Raw genomic sequence first — 25,633 nt, 5'->3', positions numbered from 1 at the left:
CCACTGATTCCTGAAAGACAGTACTTATTTTGGCCGGAGCCCTATAGAGTATCACAGTATGAGTCATAATACCCATAAAACCTAGCGGTCAAACAGGGAAATGGTTCCAATTGTTTTTCCACCATTCCATTCCATTTTCACAAAATAAGGGCTGTGGTTCAGGTAGGTTTACCCTGGTGTGACAGTTTGATATGTGTAAATCTCTAGGTCAAGGTGACTTTTATCAATATATTCGCCTGTATTTACCCACCATGGAATGCTAATTAGCTGCTAATGTGGTTATCATAAAGAACTACAAATGTCATTACAATCATGCTGATGGAGACAAAAGTTAATCAAGAGATTCTTACTATGTTAGCTAAATGTAATGAATAAATTGGCTGCATTTCTTTAAAAATGGACAACTCTGTGGACTGTTAAGTGCAAGTTTTAAATAGATACAAAACCTGTTAGCAAAGGTGTCAGCTAGAGATGAAGTTTAGGAGCTTGCAGGGATTTGCATGTCTACTTTGATGCTAATTAGCATTTTCTAATCTGAGATGAAATAGAGCCGAAGTATATAAAAGTCACCTTGTCTGTGAGAGATGTACATGGTTATAAAAACGTCACGCCAGGGTAAGTCTACATGAAACACAGCTCTAATTTCTGTGTGTTTCTAAAATCGCCTATACGAGAAATGGAGGAAAAACGATTGGAACCATTTCCCTGTTTGACCGCTAGGTTTTATGGGTATTATGACAACTTTACTGTGGGGCTCTTTTCACTGGTTGGTTGTTTTGCAAGAAAACTTGAATGCAACTATGTGGCAAAATAAGACAGTGCTGGCTTAAACTATATTTTGTCTCGATGTTTATTGCAAACAAATACATTTGCACAATGAGTCCTTGTCTGAAATACATTGTTACAGATGTTGTTGGTTAGCTAGGTAGTGAATTGTAACCATTGTGTAGCAAGCAGTATGATGTTGTTCCCCTAGCTTATGCACCAAGTTGCACATAAGGACCAATTCAAATAGGTCAGGTCAAGAGGGGATGTTAATCATTTGATAATAATCATAATTCAGTGTATTTATTTATTTTAAATTACAGCTGCATAGCATGTTTTTCTTTGGTGTGCAAACACTTTTCCACATCAATATTGTACATACATGTGATTGTAAAAGTTGTGTATATTTTGGTTTGGTCCATCGCGGGTTATCTGTATTTCCGTACCCCCTTACTGTTCTTTTGCCTGACCTTCGGCTAGCAAGGTATGTTGTCCTTGGCTCCGAAATGGTTCAATATAAAACCGTGGTAATGTTACACAATACGTTTGTTACAATGTGGATAATATAAAGATTTATGTTAACTAGTTTCACAAAGCTCGCTAACTAGGATATCTATTGTAACTTGTGAGCACTTGGGACAGTGTTTGAGTGTCCATGTGCTTGCGCAGGTGCACGCCCAGCCTCTACTGTGATAGGCCAACAGACGGGTTGGAACTATGTCTATCACAGTATAAAGAATACTGTTTTACATACGTCTTGTCAGTTCTCTGTTCTGCCCTGCGTGGTATTAGTGAGCCCGTATATACGAAAGTTGCATTTGCCATTTATTACTTAGCTAATAAAAAATACATAGTATAAAATCGGTGACTCATTGTTATATTTATCCTGATACCAGATTTGAATTTACGCAACCCTAACAGTTAACATAATGTGTCTTGTCTCTGTGTGCAGGTATGTCTTTTACTTTGTCCGAATTATGTTCCGTATAATTTTACTTGTATTGTATGGTGTGCTGTTGCGCATTGAATGTGTGCACGCAGCACCTGTTATTTCCTTTTGGCGCTCTTTTGCCTGACCTTTGGCTAGTAAGGTGCCTGAGAGCTAGGACCACGCCAAGGGTTAACATAATGTGTGTTGTCTCTTCGTGTGCTGGGCAAATAAAAATAATTCAACTAGCAGAACTTCAGTTGTGGCAGCGTCCTAATTAAAAGTACACAACGCAGAATGAACCACACGCTACAATTGCATAGACATATCAGTCAAAATACCTCCAAACAAGTCGTGGTATCAATAACAAGATACGAGCTGAAAATCTACGATTCTCCACACGCAGTTTATTGTTGCTAGCTGAGGTTTAGTCATAAGATACACACACGCATTCAGGCCATTGTTTTTCGTGACGTCAGCCAACCTGTGTATGGCTCTTGGATATAAGTAATGCACTAGCCTACATAGGGAATAGCGTGCAATTTACGACGTAAATATGAGGGTGGTGTTATAACCCTTGACCCACAGCAGATTCTAACGTATCTTTAACCAACTGTCAAGGCCATAGACTGTCGTTTTTTATAAACAATATTTAATCCACAGTAATATAATTGAGAATTAAAAAATATAACATGCCTACCTTGAACACTTTCTTCTCCATGTCGTTGCAAAATCAGCACATTTCCTTGCCAAAATGAATGCTCCTTCAGACAACTGCTCCCGCGGTTTCTTATCAGTGAAGACTAACAATGCTGTACAGATTTGGGTTGAAAGCTCACCCATGGAAATCCTGCGAGTTGTAAATAAATGTAGGTTATTATTGCCCTGAAAGTAATGTTGAGGACGCAATGCAAAATAAAATACTTAACCCACACCGTTAGGCCAAGGTACATGCAATTTATCACTGCCAATAAGAGACCATTCTTGTTCCTTGTAGCCTTTCTTTTGGGTTATTGGCACCAGTCATTGCCTGACCCCTAGAAATGGACTTATACTGCAGTTGTCACATAAAACAGAAACCATAGTTCATCATTAAATAACAACTCATTTCTTTTATTACTCATAAAATATACAGCAATCTTCAGATAGTGAAATAATTCATGGAAGTTTCAAATTGTCACTATTTCATATGTACATGCTAGTTATCATTTTAGAAGAAAGATAAGGAAACAAAAACCTGTGAACCTCCTGTTCCTGATTTGATGAACATAGCAAATGTTTTGTACATATTTCCAGTTAAAATGATCTTCAAAAAGAGACATGGGGACTTGAACAAGCAATCACATAAAAGGATTGAGTGGTTTCATTTTTTGAAGTTAAAGCAAGCAAAACCTGTCAAAAACATTGATTATAAGATCAAAGACATAAGATATTTATTTTCCAACAGAAGAAAATCTAAATGCTGCTGTCCTACCATTGGTGTACAGTGTTTCTCCTCTCCAAGGGAGACATGTTTTCCACCTCACATGCCTCGGAATAATATCAGTGCTTTTCACAAACGTTGTAGTACTTAGTGTGCATCATTGTTTTCGCTCATACAGCTGCCCTTACTCTCCTAACCTCCCCTCAGTAACTAACGAAGGCACAAAATGACAAATATCACAAGAAAGAATACATGAATGAATAATTTACTTTCTAAAATACTTTCTAGAGGGCAAAGGACAGGTAGGTTTAATAACACAAATGTAATATTTATCAATTTAAAAAGTCCTGTTGCTCACATACCGGTATGGAAAACTACATCCCAAATGGCACCCTATTTCCTTTGGAGTGCACTGCTTTTGACCAGAACCCTATGGGCCCTGTTCAATAGTAGTGTACTATTCAGTATAGGGTTCCATTTAATCTTTGAAATTACTCATGAGAGCAAATACTACAATTTGTTGTTTCCCACAGAGCTTAAGACATGAATGATTTTATTAAAATGTGTTCATAGAAAATAAATGATTTCCCCTCCCACATGGATTACAGACAAGAGGCTAGGTGCGTTCTGACTGTCTTTTAGTGTGCGGATAAACATGACAATCACTCTCATGAAACTTAAATGAAACATCACTCATGTTTTTTCTCAGACCAATTTCTAGTAAAAACAGGTTTTAAAAAGGCTTCTTCCACATCTTTTGGTCCCTGTCTGTTTTGCTCTCAGTGAAGTGCTACTATCCCCTTGGACTACAGGTTATTGCCATCATAAGGTGTATGTCTGTCTGTTTGCCAGACAGTTTCTACCATTTAGGACCTTTGTGGGTAAAGGTAAAGATGGGGTATAGCAGCAGCAGTTCCTCTGAAGTCCAGTATCTGCTGGAAGGGAACCTGGTGGTACGAGAGGATGAGTGGGCCAGCCAGCCTTTTGCACCTCCCCTCTCCCTCCTTTTCTCTATTTGCGGGACTCTTAAGGCTCCTGTGCGGACTGTCTTGGCTCGTGCCCTCCCAAAGCTGGCTATGGTGATTTAAGACACGGTGTGTGTAGGTGTGTATTTGTTTGTGGCCTCTGCCCCACTTCGCTGTCCATCCGCCTGCACTTGCCTCCCTTCTTTCTGGCTCCCCTCCTGGGCAGCGACCACCACCACTCTCAGTAAGTCTCCGAGTCTGAGTCGTTGAGTTCCTCATCCTTGTAGAAGCCTTCGTCGTGGCCGCGGTGGCCGATGTTGTTGAAGCTGCAGTAGGAGCTGTGTTCGCTGCGCAGCACGGGCAGGCTGTCAAAGGTAACACTCTTGGAGGGGCTGGTAGTGTAGTGGTTAATGGCACTGAAGGTCAGGCTGGGTGCCGGGGTGCAGGGGGACACGGGCATCATGGTGGCCAGGATCAGCGCCAGGCAGTCCGCCACGTCTTTGTTGGGGGCGCAGGCCAAGGCCGGCGTGTAACCTGAGGGGTACAAACAGAACCACAGAGGATAACTTCAGGAGCATCACTGTTTACAACAACACTTTTGGTGAAAAACATGAAATAACTTGGCATCTCCTAGCCTGGTGTTAAAATACCTGCTGCAGCGTGTGCGTCGGGTGGGTGTTATGATGACCAGTGAGCTGAGATAATGGCGAGCTTTACCTAGCAAAGACTTCTAGATGACCTGGAGCCAGTGGGTCTGGCGACGAGAGCATACAGGATGCAGTGGTGGTTGGTATATGGGGCTTTGGTGACAAAACGGATGGCACTGTGATAGACTGCATCCAATTTCTTGAGTAGCGTATTTTGTAAATGACATCGCCGAAGTCGAGGATAGTCAGTTTTACGAGGGTATGTTTGGCAGCGTGAGTGAAGGAGGCTTTGTTGCAAAATATGAAGCCGATTCTAAATTTAATTTTGGATTGGAGATGCTTAATATAAGTCTGGAAGGAGAGTTTACAGTCTAGCCAGAAACCTAGGTATTTGTCCACATATTCTAAGTCAGAACCGTCCAGAGTAGTGATGGGCGGGTGGGTGCAGGCAGTGATCGGTTGAAGAGAATGCATTTAGTTTTACTAGCGTGTAAGAGAAGTTGGAGGCCACGGAAGGAGTCGTATGGCATTGTTTCTCATTTGGACGTTTGTTAACACAGTGTCCAAAGAAGTGCCAGACATATACAGAATGGTATCGTCTGTGTAGAGGTGGATCAAGGAAATACCCGCAGCAAGAGCGACATCATTGATGTATACTGAGAAAAGAGTTCGCCCGAGAATTAAACCCTGTGGTACCCCCATAGAGACTGCCAGCGGTCCGGACAACAGGCCCTCCGATTTGACACACTGAACTCTATCTGCAAAGTAGTTGGTGAACCAGGCGAGGCAGTCATTTGAGAAACCAAGGCTGTCGAGTCTGCCGATAAGAATACGGTGATTGACAGAGTTGAAATCCTTGGCCAGGTCGATGAAGACCGCTGCACAGTACTGTCTTTTATCAATGGTGGTTATGATATCGTTTAGTACCTTGAGTGTGGCTGAGGTGCACCCGTCAACAGCTCGGAAACCGGATTGCACAGCGGAGAAGGTACGGTGGGATTCGAAATGGTCAGTGATCTGTTTCACTTCACTTTTGAAGATTTTGGAAAGGCAGGGCAGGATGGATACAGGTCTGTAACAGTTTGGTCTAGTATCACCCCCTTTGAAGAGGGAGATGACCGCGGCAGCTTTCCAATGAATCTCGGACGATACGAACAGACTAGTAATAGTTTTTTTTTTTCTAGTTATTTTACCAAGTAAGTTGAGAGAACAAGTTCTCATTTGCATCAACGACCTGGGGAATAGTTACAGGGGAGAGGAGGGGGATTAATGAGCCAATTGTAAACTGGGGATTATTAGGTGACCATGATGGTTTGAGGGCCAGATTGGGAATTTAGCCTGGACACCGGGGTTAACACCCCTACTCTTACGACAAGTGCCATGGGATCTTTAATGACCTCAGAGTCAGGACACCCATTTAACATCCCATCCGAAAGACTGCACCCTACACAGGGTAGTGTCCCCAATCACTGCCCTGGGGCATTGGGATATTTTTTAGACCAGAGGAAAGAGTGCCTCCTACTGGCCCTCCAGCAGCACCTGGTCTCCCGTCCAAGGACTGACCAGGACCAACCCTGCTTAGCTTCAGAAGCAAGCCAGCAGAGGTATGCAGGGGTGGTATGCTGCTGGTGTTGCAGCAATGGCAGCAGATCATTTTAGGGGGAGAGGGTCCAGATTGTCTAGCCCAGCTGATTTGTACGGGTCCAGTTTTTGCAGCTCTTTCAGAACATCAGCTATCTGGATTTGGGTGAAGGAGAAGCTGGGAGGCTTGGGCAAGTAGCTGTGGGGAGTACGGAGCTGTTGGCTGGGGTAGCCAGGAGAAAAGCATGGCCAGCCGTAGAGAAATGCTTATTGAAATTCTCGATTTATTGGTGGTGACAGTGTATCCTAGCCTCAGTGTAGTGGGAAGCTGGGAGGTGCTCTTATTCTCCATGGACTTTAGTGTCCCAGAACTTTCCAAGCAGTGGATTAGAGAGAAACATTAGTGGACACATTGAGAAGAAAAGTACCAAAGAAAATGGTGTTAGCCTTACGGATCTTACCATTCTCATCGACTGCGAGCACGCTAGCACCCTTCGCTAGCAGCTCTTGCACCACCACGGTCAGACCATTTCTGGCTGCAACGTGTAACGGCCTGAGGGGAAAGTACCATCAGATTAGCCAGCAGAAAATTAGGATACTTCCCAAATGCCAGACTATTCCCTATATAGTGCACTTCTTCTGACCAAGGGCCCTATGGCCCAATTAATGCAGCTGAACCATACGTACGTCTGTAAGGCTGCGTTAGTCGAGTTGATGAGGTTCCTGTCTGTAATCTTCTCCAATATCAACAAGGCACTGGTTTCATGCCCCTTTAAAAACAGAGTCAAACATGTCAGACAAAATTCAAACCAAAGAGAACACCATGTTCATGTGGGGTTGCTCACCTTACTGCAGGCCAGATGAAGAGCAGTGTTCTTGACTGCATCCTGCAGGGTGAGCTCTGCTTTGGCACTGCTCACCAACAGCTCTGAGACAGAGAAACATAAAAGGAATTACATTAGGAAATTAAGCTACTTATTCAAATTGTTGAACTTAAGCCGGCTGGCGAGGCAAAGCGGAGGAGAGGGGACTGCATACCGACAGCGTTGGTTTGTCCGTTCTCAGCAGCCATCATGAGGGAGGTCTTCCCGGAGGCGTCGGGGGAGTTGACCTGGGCATTGTGACCTAGCAGCAGCTGAAGACACTCCACGTGGTCCGTGAAGGCTGCCGCATGCAGGGGGGTCCTGGAGAGAGGAAACTGTTTTCATTGATATTGAGTAGGAGTGTTATTTTCAAGTATAGTTTCTACAATCCCTCATCCAACCCCAGAGGTCGTTTTTCACAACATTATTCTCCAGAAGAAAAGGACGTTGTCGTGTGCCGTAGTTACCGGTTCTTGGTGTCAGTGGCGTTGACAATGGCTGGTCCCAGAGTGTCAATCAACATTTCTGCAGCCCCCTCGTTGTCGTTGATCACAGCACAGTGGAGGGGGCTGAAGGAGTTTCCCTCGGTCTTGTGGAAAACCTCCTGTTCCAGCAGCACCTCGACACATGTGTCATGGCCTAGTGGAAGATTTCATTCTAAATTAAATGAATCAAAGTAATACTTTGCTCTAGCGGGAAACATTACATACAGCAAAAAGATGACGTCACTGTAGACCACAACAATACCCTCAGAGAAAGCCAAGGATCTGACAATGGTGAAGTCACAAAAAAAAATGTTTTAGCTACAACATATACTATGTCAATCCCTGACAAAGTTCTTTCAGTGTAAGCTCTACCACTGAGAGTCATAACCCTACTTCTCCCACAGTGTTGTAGTCTTGTTCATTCCCCCACATTGCTCCATCAAGACCAATCTAATGCTTTTCAATCCACAAGAGGGGGTGAATGAGTGCACACTTCTTGGAAAAGAGAATAGAGCTCCAGTCCAGTTAGTACAGTTGTAAGGCCTGCCTAATTCAGGGACATGTTTACAGTGTTGGAGAGGGAATCAGAATAGAGCTTCAGTCCAGTTAGTACCGTTGTAGCAGGCCCAGTGTAGTGGCGTGTAGCCCTGGTTGTCTGTGATGACAGGGAGGGTCTCCACTGACTGGGCTGCATGTAGGAGGCCCCCCAGCACCCCGATGTGTCCAGACGCCGCCGCCAGGTGAACAGGGGTCCGCCCCTTACAGTCCCGAACTAGGAAGCTGGCGCTGTGCTGCAGCAGGGCCTCCACACACTCCTCATGACCAGTCACCGCCTGGTAGGGTGGCGAGACAAGAATGGAATTGATTAAGTCATAATCAATTATATAATAAGGAATCATAAAAAGGTATATTTGGGCATAATATATATTCCATGCTAGATCCCACACCAAAGCCATCCCTAGTAGTTCAATGGCCCCATCCCTACATCAGAACAAGCCTCCCCCTCTCTTTCTGTGTGTGAGTGTGTACAACTCTCCTCCTCACCCCTCTGTGTAGAGCTGTTCTGCCCCACTTGTCTTTGGCTTCTACGCTGGCTCCCTTGTTGAGCAGTGAGTACACACAGTCTGTGTGTCCGCTCAGCACCGACAGCATCAGAGGGGTTCTGATACACAAGACAACAGGTCATTTACAAACCGGTAATAACCAGGCTGAGTCCCAAATGGCAACCTATTCCCTATATGGTACACTACTTTTGACCTGAGCCCATAGGACTTTGGTTTAAACTAGTGCACCAAGTAGGGAATAAGTTGTCATTTGGGATGCAAACCCAGTTTCAAAATCTCTTTTCAGGAATTGTATCCAAAACCTAATTGACTTACTGTCCATTCCCATCTTGAACATCCACGGCACTCTGGAGGTCAGCATTTCCAATCAGCAAACGCAAACACTCCGAATGACCGTTGGTTGCTGGAGGATGAACAGAGAGGATATAAGAATGTCAGATGATTGACCGTTGGTAGCTAGAGGATGAACAGAGAGGATATAAGAATGTCAGATGATTGACCGTTGGTAGCTAGAGGATGAACAGAGAGGATATAAGAATGTCAGATGATTGACCGTTGGTAGCTAGAGGATGAACAGAGAGGATATAAGAATGTCAGATGATTGACAGAGCTAGAGGATGAACAGTGGTGCAGATTGCTGGATGACATCCTTCACATGTTAACAGCTGGAGATAATAAATGAACAGACAGAACAGTGGTGTTGGTAGATGACATCCTCATGACGTTAACACCAGATAATAAAGAATTTTGCTAGCTGTGTACCTGGCTCTGGATAGAAGTCTCCCCTGTGCACTGATCTAGGATCAGCTTACCCTCCCTAGATCCTCAATCATTAGTGGAGAACATGACAAATAATGACCTTAGATCAGTGTCTCGTGGGCATTTTCACACGATACCATGTAACATCCCTAGAGTGGACATTGTCGTCCTAGCAACATGACCAAACAAATGGCCATCTTGGTCAGGAAAACTTTTTAATTACAGAAGCTCTATGTGATATCCTTATGTCTACCTGCAGCGTGGATGGGGGTCCTCTTCAGAGTGAAGTCTTTAACCAGGATGGAGGCTCCCTGGTTGATGAGGACGTCAACACACTCCACATGGCCTTTAAAGGCAGCCAGGTCCAGAGGGGTGCGCCCCTGGCTGTCCCTCACGTCTAGATCCAGCAGAGACTGAACCAGGACCTCCATAGCATGGTGGTGACCGTGGTACGCCTGAATAGAAATACAAACACAGTCTCAAGCAAAATCCAGTGGTACGCCTGAACAGAAATACAATGCTAGACCTCTAAAGTAGACCAGAGTCTTTCAATCGGGAGCCCATTTTTGCTCCCGCCCAGCATCAACATCGGAGGTTCCTGCCAAGCGTGGGATTGAGAAACAAACACTCTACTTCTCCTCTGAGGTTGATTAACCCAAATGGCAAAATAAGGAAATCATCCTCATCATTACTGAGTACAATATGCATGTATTTTACACTAATCAGGAATAGATCGGAATATGGTGTGTGAGTCTGTCTGGACAGTCAACTTCCTGTGGAAAATCTACACCATGCTTGCATCCCAGATAGCACCCTATTCCCTATGTAGTGAACTACTTTTGATCAGGGCCTATAAGGATCTGGTCAAAAGTAGTGTACTAAATAGGGAATAGGGTGCCATTTGTCATATGGAGACCACTACAGGAGCAGGTAGGCTTTACTCACAGCGAGGTGTAGAGGGCTGATGGGAGCTCTGACATCAGAGTCGTTCAGGATGTCTGTCCCTGAGGTTTCCATTAGCTGAGGAAAGACAAGAACGGCCAGTTCAGACTTGTAACATATTTACTTGGAAGGTTAGTCTAGTAGCATGTGTAACATGGTAAATCTCAGTGACCAGCCTCTGCAGACATACTGGGGTGTTGCATCCATACCTTAAACAAGCAAGTGTGAGGAAAAGTTACCAACTGGCACTTACCACATCTAAAGGTGTTTCACTTGCAATCTGGAAAAAGAACATCAAGAGTGACGACAAACATGCAACCACACCTTAAAACCTACTGAATATCAATGACTATGTCCCAAATGGCAGCCTATTCCCTATATAGTGCACTACTTTTGACCAGAGCCCTATGGGCCCCACAGCCATTTGGGACGCAGGGAAAATGGTGTGGATGCAGGGCATCTATAGTATCCTGTGGTTCTGACTCACCAGCTCCAGACAGAGGCGGTGTCCGTATGCAGACGCGTAATGCACTGCATTGTAGCCCTGATTGTCCCGGATCCCTGGGTTAGCATCGTTTCGCAGCAAATACTCCAGACACCTAGAGGTCAAGAGTTCACTAATCATTACACCAACATCAAGACAGACAGATAATCAAGCAGAGACACTTTTCCAAAGGAGACGTGGCCAAGCTTTCACACTGCCGATTGAACACTAGCGTGCATTCAAACACTCAACATACTCTCCAGACTACAGTGAAATGTGAAAGGTCACGGCACCACAACACACACACAACAGTAAGAGGAGTGTGAGACGTACTTTCCGTCTGTATCGGAGGCAGCAGCGTAGTGAAGCGGGGTGCAGCCCCTCTTATCCAGGTCGTTCACACTGGCCCCAGACCCCACCAAGGCAAACAGACACTGGTAGTTACAGTTGGCTGCTGCATAATGCAGAGGACTCCTAGAAGAACACAAACAGTCAACAGAAACAGCTGATTGGAGATGCAAAAAATATATCCCATAATAATTCCTATATTCCACATTATCATAAAGAACAAATATGAAAGTTATTTGATGCCACAGACAGACCTTCCAAAGCTGTCCTTTCTGTTGAAGTCTGCCCCTGTGTTGAGCAGCAGATTCAGACAGTCCAGGTTCCTGGTAACAAGATATCAAGTTTAGAAAGGCCCTCTGACCTATCAGGTGCATGTTTACAATGAGAGAACCTGAAGGAAGAGAAACCTGTACACTGCTCTTGCTAGCATCACTGTTTTTATTAAGGCTAATAAAAGCTAGGATAAAAACAGTGATACTAGCAAGAGCAGTGTGCAGGTTTCTCTTCTCTTTCAGGAAGATAAAGACATTTTAGTCAATACCACCATAACATGGAGCCACATTATACAAAAATGATACTGCGGGAGGAGAGGGTTTTCCATGTCATGAACTACATATTCCTTGGTGTAAAGCCTGGACCAGTCCACTCACCCTCCAGCTGCTGCAGCATGTAAACAGGTCCTTCCAAAGTCGTCAGGGGTGTCTATATCAAAGCCTGATGAGAGGAGCTTTCGACAGCAGTCAGAGAAACCACTGAGAGCAGCCAGGTGGAGGGGGAACATCCCATGGACGCCTCGTCTGCAACAACATTTTATACTTTAAGCAGACACTCTTATTCAGAGCGACTTCCAGTTAATTCAGCTGAGTTTAGAAACAGCAGCACATCACAGTCCTCATTAAACCCTACTGCACACTGCAATGCCCAGTCTATCAACCACCCACACACCACAATGGAGGCCATTTCATGTGATGAGCAGAGAGTCTACAAGTAGGAATTCGGTCAATGACAGAATTGCAGATGCATGTTGCAGTATTGCTGGAAACTGTTCTCTTACTTGGCTGTGTCAGCACCGTTCGTGATGAGTGTATTGATGAGTAACTCGTGGCCGTAGCGAGCAGAGATGTGCAGGGGTGTGTTTCCATTCTTATCTTCACAGTCGATCTCAGCACCTAATACACACACAATCAACCACTTGACCCTAGAGGCATCACGTAGCTAAATGTTCAACCACGTTGCAGTAACATTGCTCTGTGCCAGTGTATCATAGTTTGAAGACAAAAGTCAAGATGCTCAAGATGCTCAAAAAAACAAAGGGAACACTTAAACACCACAATGTAACTCCAAGTCAATCACACTTCTGTGAAATCAAACTGTCCACTTAGGAAGCAACACTGATTGACAATACATTTCACATGCTGTTGTGCAAATGGAATAGACAACAGGTGGAAATTATAGGCAATTAGCAAGACACCCCCAATAAAGGAGTGGTTCTGCAGGTGGTGACCACATACCACTTCTCAGTTCCTATGCTTCCTGGCTGATGTTTTGGTCACTTTTGAATGCTGGCGGGGCTTTCACTCTAGTGGTAGCATGAGACGGAGTCTACAACCCACACAAGTGGCTCAGGTAGTGCAGCTCATCCAGGATGGCACATGCGAGCTGTGGCAAGAAGGTTTGCTGTGTCTGTCAGCGTAGTGTCCAGAGCATGGAGGCACTACCAGGAGACAGGCCAGTACATCAGGAGACGTGGAGGAGGCCGTAGGAGGGCAACAACCCAGCAGTAGGACCGCTACCTACGCCTTTGTGCAAGGTGGAGCAGGAGGAGCACTGCCAGAGCCCTGCAAAATTACCTCCAGCAGGCCACAAATGTGCATGTGTCTGCTCAAACGGTCAGAAACAGACTCCATGAGGGTGGTATGAGGGCCCGACGTCCACAGGTGGGGGATGTGCTTACAGCCCAACACCGTGCAGGACGTTTGGCATTTGCCAGAGAACACCAAGATTGTCAAATTCGCCACTGGCGCCCTGTGCTCTTCAGATGAAAGCAGGTTCACACTGAGCACATGTGACAGACGTGACAGAGTCTGGAGATGCCGTGGAGAACGTTCTGCTGCCTGCAACATCCTCCAGCATGACCGGTTTGGCGGTGGGTCAGTCATGGTGTGGGGTGGCATTTCTTGGGGGGCCGCACAGCCCTCCATGTGCTCGCCAGAGGTAGCCTGACTGCCATTAGGTACCGAGATGAGATCCTCAGACCCCTTGTGAGACCATATGCTTGTGCGGTTGGCCCTGGGTTCCTCCTAATGCAAGACAATGCTATACCTCATGTGGCTGGAGTGTGTCAGCAGTTCCTGCAAGAGGAAGGCATTGATGCTATGGACTGGCCCGCCCGTTCCCCAGACCTGAATCCAATTGAGCACATCTGGGACATCATGTCTCGCTCCATCCACCAACGCCACATTGCACCACACTGTCCAGGAGTTGGCGGATGCTTTAGTCCAGGTCTGGGAGGAGATCCCTCAGGAGACCATCCGGCACCTCATCAGGAGCATGCCCAGGCGTTGTAGGGAGGTCATACAGGCACATGGAGGCGCCACACACACTACTGGGCCTCATTTTGACTTGTTTTAAGGACATTACATCAAAGTTGGATCAGCCTGTTGTGTGGTTTTCCACTTTAATTTTGAGTGTGACTCCAAAGCCAGACCTCCATGGGTTGATAAATTTGATTTCCATTGATAATTTTTGTGATTTTGTTGTCAGCACATTCAACTATGTAAAGAAAAAAGTATTTAATAAGAATATTTCATTCATTCAGATCTAGGATGTGTATTTTAGTGTTCCCTTTATTTTTTTGAGCAGTGTATATTCTGTTGAGAGCATTCACAGAGACTCACCATTCTGGATGATGGCTTGAGATCTGGAGAAGCGTCCGTGGATGGCCGTCATGTGGAGGGGGGTCTTTCCATCTTTACTCTGCAGAGAAAGAGAGACAGATGGTTCACACTGCAGTCTGTGCTGCTGACCACAGGTGGAGGTGCGCTTTATTGCATTTAGTTTGTATTGTTAAGATTAATCCATTGGTATCTGAATGTATTTGGTCCAAGTCTACTAAGCCGTGTGCTACATCAGTGACCCAAAGTAGTGCACTATAAAAGGAATAGGGTGCCATTTGGGATGCAGCTGTTGTCATCACAGCTTCTAACTCTGTAGGCCCTGGTCAAAAGTAGTGCACTATAAAGGAAATAGGGTGCCATTTGGGATACAAAGAGTGTCAGCACGGCTTCATACTCTGTGGGCCTTGGTCAATGGTAGTGCACTACATAGGGAACAGTGTGTCATTTGGTACAGACAGTTGATCATCCTGTCTCATCACCTTGATGTTGACGTGGGCTCCGTTGCCCACCAGCAGCTCCAGGCAGAGCGCCCCGTGGCGCGAGGCGGCCGTGAAGTGGAGCGGGGCGAAACCCTTCTCGTTCACCTGGTTCACGTTGGCGCCGCACTCGATCAGCTCATTTACCACCACGTCCTGGCCATTGTAGCACGCCACGTGGAGGGGGGTGTTACCGTACCCATTGGGCTCATTTATCTGGAGGGAGAAGAGGGAGGAGAGTGGGTAGAGAGAGAAGGGGGGATAGAACAAAACATTCCTGATCAGGTCACTTGGTTAGGAAAAACCGCTGACCCGACACACTGGGTCCAAAGGAAATCCTTCTACAACACACTAGAGCTCTGGCTTTTCGTGGAGTTGTAATTGAACAGTGAATGCAGGGAGGTGTATGTATGCAGACTCACATCCACCCCAAGGTCCAGGAGGTACTTGACCACACTGATCATGCCGCTGGAGGCTGCAGAGTGGAGAGGGGTGTAGGCCTTCTTGTCTTTACAGGACACCTCTGATCCATGAGAGGCCAGTAGTTTCACCACCTCAATGTGCCCTATGGGGGGGGGGTGTGAGACAGAGCGAGAGAGAAAAGAGAGAAACATAGGTTAGTTTACAGTGGTACACAGCACCACAAGCAATACCTACATGTTAGTTTAACTGAAACCATCTTATCAACATACTTAGTCCATCATTCTGACATAACACACTAGAAGGGGACCATACATCTGAACTGTGAGGCTATCACACAGCCAATTCATTCACTCACTGGGATAAGGACATTTGTATTTATTATGGATCCCCATTAGCTGCTGCCAAAGTTTATACAATTTTCAAACATTTGATTCTCAGATGTCACAACACATTGTGTGCTCTCAGGCCCCTACTCCACCACTACTACAGTACTAAATCCATGTGTATGTACAGTCGGGCCAAAAGTTTTGAAAATGACACAAATATTAATATTAGTTTGTGTGATGGCAATTTGCATATACTCCAGAATGTTATGAAGAGTGATCAGATGAATTGCAATTAATTGCAAAGTCCCTCTTTGCTATGCAAATTAACTGAATCCCCAAAAACATTTCCACAGCATTTCAGCTCTGCCACAAAAGGACCAGCAGACATCATGTCAGTGATTCTCTCAGGTGTGAGAGTTGACGAGGACAAGGCTGGAGATCACTCTGTCATACTGATTGAGTTCGAATAAGACTGGAAGCTTCAAAAGGAGGCTGGTGCTTGGAATCATTGTTCTTCCGCTGTCAACCATAGTTACCTGCAAGGAAACACGTGCCGTCATCATTGCATTGCACAAAAAGGGCTTCACAGGCAAGGATATTGCTGCCAGTAAGATTGCACCTAAATCAACCATTTTTGGGATCATCAAGAACTTCAAGGAGAGCGGTTCAATTGTTGTAACAAAAAGGCTTCAGGGCGCCCAAGAAAGTCCAGCAAATGCCAGGACAATCTCCTCAAGTTGATTCAGCTGCGGGATCGGGGCACCACCAGTACAGAGCTTGCTCAGGAATGGCAGCAGGTAGGTGTGAGTGCGTCTGCATGCACAGTGAGGTGAAGACTTTCAGAGGATGGCCTGGTGCCAAGAAGGGCAGCAAAGACACTTCTCTCCTGGAAAAGCATCAGGTATATACTATATATACACTGATATTCTGCAAAAGGTACAGGGATTGGACTGCTGAAGACTGGGGTAAAGTAATTCTCTCTGATGAATCCCCTTTCCAATTGTTTGGGGCATCCGGAAAAAAGCTTGTCCGGAGAAGACAAGGTGAGCGCTAACACCAGTCCTGTGTCATGCCAACAGTAAAGCATCCTGAGACCATTCATGTGTGGGGTTGCTTCTCAGCCAAGGGAGTGGGCTCACTCATCATTTTGCCTAAGAACACAGCCATGAATATAGAATGCTACCAACACATCCTCCGAGAGCAACTTCTCCCAACCATCCAGGAATAGTTTGGTAACGAACAATGCCTTTTCCAGGATGATGGGGCACCTTGCCATAAGGCAAAACTGGTGACTAATTGGCTCAGGGAACAAAACATTGATATGTTGGGTCCATGGCCAGGAAACCCCCCCAGACCTTAATCCATTTGAGAACTTGTGGTCAATCCTCAAGAGGCAGGTGGACAAACAAAAACCCACAAATTCTGACAAACTCCAAGCATTGATTATGCAAGAATGGGCTGCCATCAGTCAGGATGTGGCCCAGAAGTTAATTGACAGCATGCCAGGGCGGATTGCAGTGGTCTTGAAAAAGAAGGGTCAACACTGCAAATATTGACTCTTTGCATCAACTTCATGTAATTGTCAATAGAAGCCATTGACACTTATGAAATGCTTGTAATTATACTTCAGTATTCCATAGTAACATCTGACAAAAATATCTAAAGACACTGAAGCAGCAAACTTTGTGGAAATGAATATGTGTCATTCTCAAAAATTTTGGCCACAACTGTATAGTGGCATGTGTGTGTGTGTGTGCGTATGCATCAGTGCCAATGTTTGTGTTGCTTCAGTCACCGCTGTTCCATAAGGTGTTTTTTTAATCTGTTTTTTTTTTCTTCAATCTAATTTTACTGCTTATGTCAGTTACTTGATGTGGAATAGAGTTCCATGTAGTCATGGCACTATGTAGTACTGTGTGCCTTCCATAGTCTGTTCTGGACTTGGGGACTGTGAAGAGACCACTTGTGGCATGTCTTGTGGGGTATGCATGGGTGTCCGAGCTGTGTGCCAGTAGTTTAGACAGACAGCTCAGTGCATTCAACATGTTATGAAGTCACTCCTCCACTTTCAGCCAGGAGAGATTGACATGCATATTATTCATATTAGCTCTCTGTGTACAGCCAAGAGCCAGCTGTGCTGCCCTGTTCTGAACCAATTGCAATTTTCGTAAGTCCTTTTTTGTGGCACCTGACCACACCCGACTGAACAGTAGTCAAGGTGCGACAAAACTAGGGCCTGTAGGACCTGCCTTGTTGATAGTGTTGCTAAGGCAGAGAATCGCTTTATTATAGACAGACTTCTCCCCATCTTAGCTACTACTGCATCAATATGTTTTGACCATGACAGTTTACAATCTAGTGTTACTCCAAGCAGTTTAGTCATCTCAACTTGCTCAATTTCCACATTATTTATTACAAGATTCAGTTTAGTTTTTTTGTTCCAAATACGATACTTTTAGTTAGAAATATTTAGGGCCAACTTATTCCTAGCCAACCACTGAAACTAACTGCAGCTCTTTGTTGAGTGTTGCAGTCATTTCAGTCGCTGACGTGTGTAGTGTTGAGTCATCCGCATACATAGACACTCTGGCTTTACTCAGTCAGTGGCATGTCGTTAGTAAAAAATAATAAAAAGCAGCAAGGGGCCTAAACAGCTACCCTGGGGAATTCCTGATTCTAACTGGATTATATTTGATAGGCTTCCATTAAAGACCACCCTCTGTGTTCTGTTATACAAGTAACTCCACACATCCACATTATAGCAGGGGGTATAAAGCCATAACACATACGTTTCTCCAGCAGCAGACTATGATCAATAATGTCAAAAGCTGAACTGAAGTCAGCCCCCACAATCATTTTATCATACATTTCTCTCAGCCAATCAGTTATTTGTGTAAGTCAAATCAAATTTTATTTGTCACATACACATGGTTAGTAAAATGTTAATGCGAGTGGAGCGAAATGCTTGTGCATCTAGTTCCGACAATGCAGTAATAACCAACAAGTAATCTAACCTAACAATTTCACAACAACTACCTTATACACACACGTGTAAAGAGATAAAGAATATGTACATAAAAATATATGAATGAGTGATGGTACAGAACAGCATAGGCAAGATGCAGTAGATGGTATAGAGTACAGTATATACATATGAGATGAGTAATGTAGGGTATGTAAACATATTAAGTGGCATTGTTTAAAGTGGCTTGTGATACATTTTTACATCAATGTTTCCATTATTAAAGCGGCTGGAGTTGATGCAGTATGTTGGTAGCAGGCACTCAATGTTAGTGGTGGCTGTTTAACAGTCCGATGTCCTTGAGATAGAAGTTGTTTTTCGGTCTCGGCCCCTGCTTTGATGCATCTGTACTGACCTCGCCTTCTGGATGATAGCGGGGTGAACAAGCAGTGGCTCGGGTGGTTGTTGTACTTGAAGATCTTTATGGCCTTCCTGTGACATCGGGTGGTGTAGGTGTCCTGGAGGGCAGGTAGTTTGCCCCCGGTGATGTGTTGTGCAGACCTCACTACCCTCTGGGGAGCCTTACGGTTGTGGGCGGAGCAGTTGCCATACCAGGCGGTGATACAGCCCGATAGGATGCTCTCGATTGTGCATCTGTAGAAGTTTGTGAGTGCTTTTGGTGACAAGAAGAATTTCTTCAGCCTCCTGAGGTTGAAGAGGCGCTGCTGCGCCTTCTTCACCACGCTGTCTGTGTGGGTGGATCCAATTCAGTTTGTCCCTGATGTGTACGCCGAGGAACTTGAAACATACTGCCCTCTCCACTACTGTCCCGTCGATGTGGATTGGGGGGTGCTGCATCTGCCGTTTCCTGAAATGAATGATCATCTTCTTTGTTTTGTTGACGTTGAGTGTGAGGTTATTTTCCTGACACCACACTCCGAGGGCCCTCACCTCCTCCCTGTAGGCCGTCTTGACGTTGTTGGTAATCAAGTCTACCACTGTAGTGTCGTCTGCAAACTTGATGATTGAGTTGGAAGCGTGCATGGCCACGCAGTCGGGGGTGAACACGGAGTACAGGAGAGGGCTCAGAACGCGCCCCAGTGTTGAGGATCAGTGGGGTACCCAGTTGCACAGGGTCGAGACCCAGGGTCTCGAGCTTGATGACGAGTTTGGAGGGTACTATGGTGTTAAATGCTGAGCTGTAGTCGAACAGCATTCTCACATAGGTATTCCTCTTGTCCAGATGGTTAGGGCAGTGTGGTTGCGATTGCGTCGTCTGTGGACCTATTGGGGCGGTAAGCAAATTGGAGTGGGTCTAGAGTGTCGGGTAGGGTGGAGGTGATATGGTCCTTGACTAGTCTCTCAAAGCACTTCATGATGACGGAAGTCGGGTAACCTTTCGGTTACTAGTCCAACGCTCTAACCACTAGGCAACCTGTCGCCCCAAGCTTGATGATAGCCAGTCAATATTTAAATCACCCAGAAAATATACTTCTCTGTTGATCACACATATATTATCCAGATACTGACTGTTAGCACTTGGTGGTCTATAGCAGCTTCCCACAAGTACTGGGCTTTAGGTGAGGCAGATTAACCTGTAGCCATATTACTTCAACAGTATTTAACATTAGATCGTCTCTAAGATTTACAGGAATATGGTTCTGAATATAGACTGCAACACCACCTCTGTTGGCATTTCTGTCTTTTTGGTAGATGTTATAACCATGTATTGCTACCACTGTATCAAAAGGTATTATCTAAGTGAGTTTCAGAGAGTCAGAACATGAATGTCATCTATTACAAGCAAGTTATTGACTTCATGGACCTTGTTTCTTAGGCTACATATGTTAATGTCAGCTATTTTTATCATTTTTATGTTTTGCTTGATTGATAAGCTTCCCAGGAAAGCATTAAAAACAGGTAGACTTACTCATGCTATTTACATTGGAGCTGATAGTGCAGGGTGAGCTGCATAAAGTGGGCTTCCTACTATTGCACACCACCTCAGTGCTAACAGTGTAACTCTGGTTTATAGGGGCTCATGATTACTGCATACAATAGCTGTAGGATAAACAGATGTATTCGGGTGCAATTAGGGGTACATCAATTAAATTACTTACATTGTGTCTGCCAATGCCCCTAAAATCATGTACATTTGATGCAGAATTATGACGACTCATTGTCACAACGGTGGGGACTAACTGAGCTGGTCTTGGATCATTTACCAGTCATTGTTTCAACGCAGCCTTGAAATGCCTGGACTGAGTCCAGGAGCCAAGATGATTTGGATGGACACCGTCACATTAGTCAGAATGTAAATGATGTGGTCAACTCATTACCCATGTAAGCAGCCCAGTGGATTGCTCGGCGGTCCTTCTTGTCAAAAGCATTAATGTTGGCTCCTCTGGAGAGAAGCAGCCTCACCATCTAACAGGAGAAGGAGAGAAACAAAACACAGGCTGAGGGTAACTAAAGCTAAATCTGCTCAAATCTGGCGTCAAAGCCTCTCTTGAACAAACTCAAGCCTACAACTAGGGCTGTGACGGTCATGGGACTTCCGGTGTCGGTGATTGGTGTGCCGTATGTACACAGTCATTGACATAACTGACAGCCGACGGACGAAATATTAGCAAAGGAAAACATTACAGTGTTTAGGCCTAACTGTCTTGCTCATAGGCGCGCGAGTCTCAAGTTAAGGGGAAGCGAATTTTCACCATGAATATATAAAGCATTCTATGCATCATGACATTTTTGTTAATGTGATTAGTAAATTGGATAGTCATCATTTAGGCTAATAATATAACTGAATCACTGTTCGCAAAAAAACGTCTGTTCAATGCAGCGTGTGGTGGAATAAGGCTAGGCTTTATCAGATATGTTTATTTTCATGGGAAAAGTCATTTTTTATCATGCAATTCTACTACACTTTATACAACTAAAGAGATTAGAAGAATCTTGTTCAATATGACTTTCAAGTGGCACTGACCCAGGGATAAAGAAAGTGAATATGCACACTCACCGGGGATATAGCCGATGCCAAAAATACTGTTCGCTCAATTAAGTTCAGAATCTTGATAATTAAAAGACATTAGTCTTTTCATTGTCTTTTTTTTTTTTAAGCAATAGCCAATTGCTTTCCAAGCTATGTTAGCCTACGGGTTTTGCACATATTCTGCAAACAGGCTGGTCCAAGTCATCTGGGTCTCCATCGTCATTAGGTTAGAAACTGAAATGTGCCCAAAAAGGTGATGGTATGCTTTTTTGTTGTTGCAATGAGAGCCATATTTTTCACCTTACTCCTCCAACCTACTGTAACAATGAGAAAGGTCAGAGGTGAAGGGCAGAGGCTACCCACCCACTCCCAGCCTGTAGGTGATAGAGCTATAGATACTATAGTTAGCCCCCGGTCCTCACGTTTCCCCTCCCCAATGAACTGAATTGACCTTCAAAATGTTCTCTCCTATCAGCACATAGCAGATCTGCTCTGAGTGTGGCGCATCAAAATATAGTTGGAGAATAGATGTATACAGTTTAATAGATGGACTAAGTCAGCAAAACAATAATAAATAGTTACCACTGCTGCTATGGGTAAAGTATATCTCCATCAAAATAAAGTTGATTAAAAACATGTTGGCATTTTTGACGGTAATTTTATTTTCATGGTGGTCTTCATCCAAAACTGTCACGGTTATCCAATTACCGTCACAGCCCTACATACAACCAATGTAGCTAATCGGATGCACCATAAACCTGGGGATAGGACAGGTATAAAGTGTAGACCACAGTGTGTAATCATGTCCATGCTAATTGCTAACCTCCAGGTGTCCGCTGAAGGCTGCATGGTGGAGCGCTGTGCGCCCGGCCCGGTCCGACACATTCACATTGCTGAGGAGAGGGACCAGGGCCTCGGCACAGCGGACCGCCTTATTGGCCGCAGCGATGTGGAGCGGCGTTTGCCAGTTCTTGTCCCTGGCGTTCACATCAGCAGAGTGTTTCAATAGCACCTGGACTGCCTCCTACAGGAGCAGTTCAAATCATGTTCAACTTTGTATAAAGTGCATTTAAAATCACAACACACTTAACAGTAAAACGCATATGCACAGGTGTGTCTATCAGTACACGTACCTCACTGCAGGAAGCCACGGCCCGGTGCAGAGGAGTGAGCCACTTGTTGTCTTTGGCATTTACTCTGGCTCCTGGGACACAGACAGACGGGGGACACAGACCGACAAAGGGGGACGGGGGAGACGGGGACGTGGGTTAGTTAGGCCACTGGGGTTAATAAGGCAACATCTTAAATAGCTGGAGCACAGAAAGGATGTGTCCAAAACAACACCCTAATGCCTTTATAGTGCACTACTTCTGACCAGGTCCCATAGGCCTACCCATTGGGCTCAGGTCAAAAGTAGTGCACTATATAGGGAATAGGGTGCCATTTATAATGCACTCAAAGCCTCTTGTAGAGAGCTATTCTGGGAATTGGACTTTCATTACACAGCAACACTCTGAAGAAAATGTCATGTCACTGAGTGGAGAGGAGTAGAAGGAGCTCAGCCAACGTGAGACGAGGTGCAACCGAAATCATGAGGACATTTGGGAGGAACAGGTGCGACGAATTAAAATCTTGATACTTCACTAATCAAGTTAAAATTGGGACGTTTCAGCTGTCGATGTCCTTCAGTATAATGACTTAATTTTTGTAAATACATCGACTGGACATAAGATCTTAATGGTAAGTAGGAGGGAAACGGTCACATTCAAACACAAGCATCAAAACTGAAGTCAGTGTAATCCTTCTCTTCAATGACAACCGTACCTGATAGTATGAGTAGCTCTAGAATTTCTGCATCTCCTAGATAGGCAGCAGCATGCAACGGTGTCCGCTTCTCATTGTCCTGTAGGGAAGAGCCAAGAAGTGTCATAGCTGTTTCATATTCAGCTAGTATGGATACATTTGATTTTAATTGTTCTCGTTTATACATTGTTATGGCTTGGATACTTCAGATGACAGCTGGATATGTATAGATCTAACTAGCCTACACTAACTAGGCTACATACCGTAACTAGCCTACACTAACTTCAGTGAAAAAAAGTATGCTATTGTACAAAGTACACTACCGTTCAAAAGTTTGGGGTCACTTAGAAATGTCCTTGTTTTTTTAAAGAAAATTTAGCTTTTCATCCATTAAAATATCACATTCCTAAAAAAATACAGTGTAGATATTGGGATCAGGGATCCTGCCTGGGCCCGCCTCTTCTCTGGTGACCCGAGTGCCTGGGTTCCCCAGGCACATCCCTATGGCGGTGAAAGGTTGACAGGTTGTTGCTCCACCGCACGCTGTGCTCCTCCCCGCTGTCATTCCTCAGCACGAGGCGATGGGACAGGAGAGGGACCCCACCGTCACCGTTGTTCAGGTGCAGGTGGGTGGCGACGGTCCGTCTGCCTTAAACCCGGGGCCTGAGGAGGCGGCATGAACCGTCTCAGGGTCTCCGGTCCCTATGAACCTCATCGGTCTGCTCTAGAATTTCATTAACCCCTGGGCCAAACGGGATTGGGCCAGCCAGAGATGGTGCTGGGAGGTAATCACCTGCGCCATGGCCTGTCCGTTGGAGCAGGCCACATCCCTCTGGAGCAGGGAAAGCAGGCGAGACGCTCCTCTGTGCTCCCCTGCAGCCGGGGCAACAGAGTCTGCAGGTAGGCTTGCAGCAGCATGGCCGCGTTGGTAAGGCGGCCAAGAGAGCAAAGGGACCCATGTGGCTTTCAAGTCCGCATCAAAGACTCTGAGGGGGTCCCGGCTTCAGCCGCGGATTCCGCCCTATAATCTCCCGGTTCGGGAGGACAATGGCAGCTATCATGGTGTCCATGCTTGGGTACTCCCGGAGGCCGAGTGACTCTGCACCCTGCAACATAACTCCCTGGTCCAGTCTGTTGTGAGTCAGGAAGCACCCCCTGGCAGAGGCCCTGCTCTCCTGCAAGGCCTCACGGAACTCAGCAGAGATGGGAACAAATGGAGAGTCATAAATGTCCACTAGTTTGATGTCCAGTGCAGAGGCTACCCGAGTGAGTAGGCCCCTCAAAGCCTCGAGGCAATGAAGCCTCACTGCCGGCTTCTGATGGCCCGTCAGCCTGGTAGCCCCGCTCACAGAGGTGAACAGTCTCAGCATCATCCCACAGGAACAGCCCATCACTGGCCAACAGGGAACAGCTGTTGTCGCCATCGAAGCTATCAACCTCCTGACGCAGGGCATGCGCCCTCCGTTCAAGTTTGTCCCAGTGGTCCGACTCCTGCCGCCATCCAGGACTGGCAGCAGAAGAGCTCTGCCTGCAGTGGCTCCAGCCACGCTACTGGACTCAGTAGCGGGACTAACAGCTCGCTGGCGCACCACTCCTGAGGGAGGGAGTTCATCCCCAGCCTGTGCCTGGCCGACCCACTCGCACATGGCCTCCAATCACACCAGGCGCTCTGAGAACACCACACAAAACAGGCATCCAGTAAGGCACTCCACCGCCCTCTCCGTGTGGCTCAAACCCAGGCAATGCATTCACAAGGAATGCGGATCTCCAGGGGGGATGCCACCATCACACCAAAGGGAAGCCATAAGCTCAGCCAAGCCAGCAAGGCCACGGAGCAGGGGTCTGACACCCAGGGAGAGCTTATATCGTGACCCGCTTCGAGGAATAGGAACCCGGTTAGGGACGACAACAGTGGTAGGCCTGATAACCGACAATGACAAGACAGCCTATAGGGAGGAAGTCAGAGGCCTGGCCGGGTGGTGCCAGAATAACAACCTATCCCTCAACGTAACCAAGGCTAAGGAGATGATTGTGGACTGCAGGAAAAGGAGAACCGAGCACGCCCCTATTCTCATCGACGGGGCTGTAGTGGAGCAGGTTGAGAGCTTCAAGTTCCTTGGTGTCCACATGAACAACAAACTATAATGGTCCAAACACACCAAGACAGTTGTGAAGAGGGCACGACAAAGCCTATTCCCCCTCAGGAAACTAAAAAGATTTGGCATGGGTCCTGAGATCCTCAAAAAGGTTCTACAGTAGCAACATCGAGAGCATGCTAACACTGGTTGCATCACTGCCTGCTACGGCAATCGCTCGGCCTTTGACCGCAAGGCACTACAGAGGGTAGTGCGTCCGGCCCATTACATCACTGGGGCCAAGCTGCCTGCCATCCAGGACCTCTACACCAGGCTGTGTCAGAGGAAGGCCCCAAAAATTGTCAAAGACCCCAGCCATAGTCTGTTCTCTCTACTACCGCATGGCAAGCGGTACCGGAGCTCGG

General features: G+C 45.8%; 1 protein-coding gene across 2 annotated transcripts in view; it reads right to left on the bottom strand.

The window, feature by feature from the left end:
* Positions 1–2,778: 2,778 nt before the first annotated feature.
* ankrd28b (ankyrin repeat domain 28b) overlaps positions 2,779–25,633 on the bottom strand; it is a 35,904-nt gene continuing 13,049 nt past the window's right edge. For both annotated transcript variants that reach the window (XM_052514408.1, XM_052514410.1), the window contains 24 exons: positions 23,155–23,233; positions 22,464–22,534; positions 22,154–22,354; positions 20,678–20,765; positions 15,050–15,192; positions 14,631–14,843; positions 14,152–14,230; positions 12,309–12,423; positions 11,905–12,051; positions 11,509–11,577; positions 11,240–11,380; positions 10,910–11,021; positions 10,676–10,702; positions 10,426–10,500; positions 9,734–9,935; positions 9,037–9,124; positions 8,702–8,819; positions 8,271–8,490; positions 7,640–7,811; positions 7,348–7,493; positions 7,155–7,237; positions 6,997–7,079; positions 6,771–6,862; positions 2,779–4,615 (listed from right to left, as the gene is read on the bottom strand). In XM_052514408.1, the coding sequence (XP_052370368.1) occupies positions 4,323–4,615; positions 6,771–6,862; positions 6,997–7,079; positions 7,155–7,237; positions 7,348–7,493; positions 7,640–7,811; positions 8,271–8,490; positions 8,702–8,819; positions 9,037–9,124; positions 9,734–9,935; positions 10,426–10,500; positions 10,676–10,702; positions 10,910–11,021; positions 11,240–11,380; positions 11,509–11,577; positions 11,905–12,051; positions 12,309–12,423; positions 14,152–14,230; positions 14,631–14,843; positions 15,050–15,192; positions 20,678–20,765; positions 22,154–22,354; positions 22,464–22,534; positions 23,155–23,233 (3,057 nt within the window). In that variant the 3' untranslated portion in view covers positions 2,779–4,322. The remainder of the gene's footprint in view (positions 4,616–6,770; positions 6,863–6,996; positions 7,080–7,154; positions 7,238–7,347; positions 7,494–7,639; positions 7,812–8,270; positions 8,491–8,701; positions 8,820–9,036; positions 9,125–9,733; positions 9,936–10,425; positions 10,501–10,675; positions 10,703–10,909; positions 11,022–11,239; positions 11,381–11,508; positions 11,578–11,904; positions 12,052–12,308; positions 12,424–14,151; positions 14,231–14,630; positions 14,844–15,049; positions 15,193–20,677; positions 20,766–22,153; positions 22,355–22,463; positions 22,535–23,154; positions 23,234–25,633) is intronic.

The sequence above is a fragment of the Oncorhynchus keta genome, unplaced genomic scaffold, assembly GCF_023373465.1.
Source record: "Oncorhynchus keta strain PuntledgeMale-10-30-2019 unplaced genomic scaffold, Oket_V2 Un_scaffold_17472_pilon_pilon, whole genome shotgun sequence".
NCBI classification, from domain to species: domain Eukaryota; kingdom Metazoa; phylum Chordata; class Actinopteri; order Salmoniformes; family Salmonidae; genus Oncorhynchus; species Oncorhynchus keta.
The sequence above is the reverse complement of the archived record's forward strand: the minus strand, read 5'-3'. Positions and strand labels throughout refer to the sequence as shown.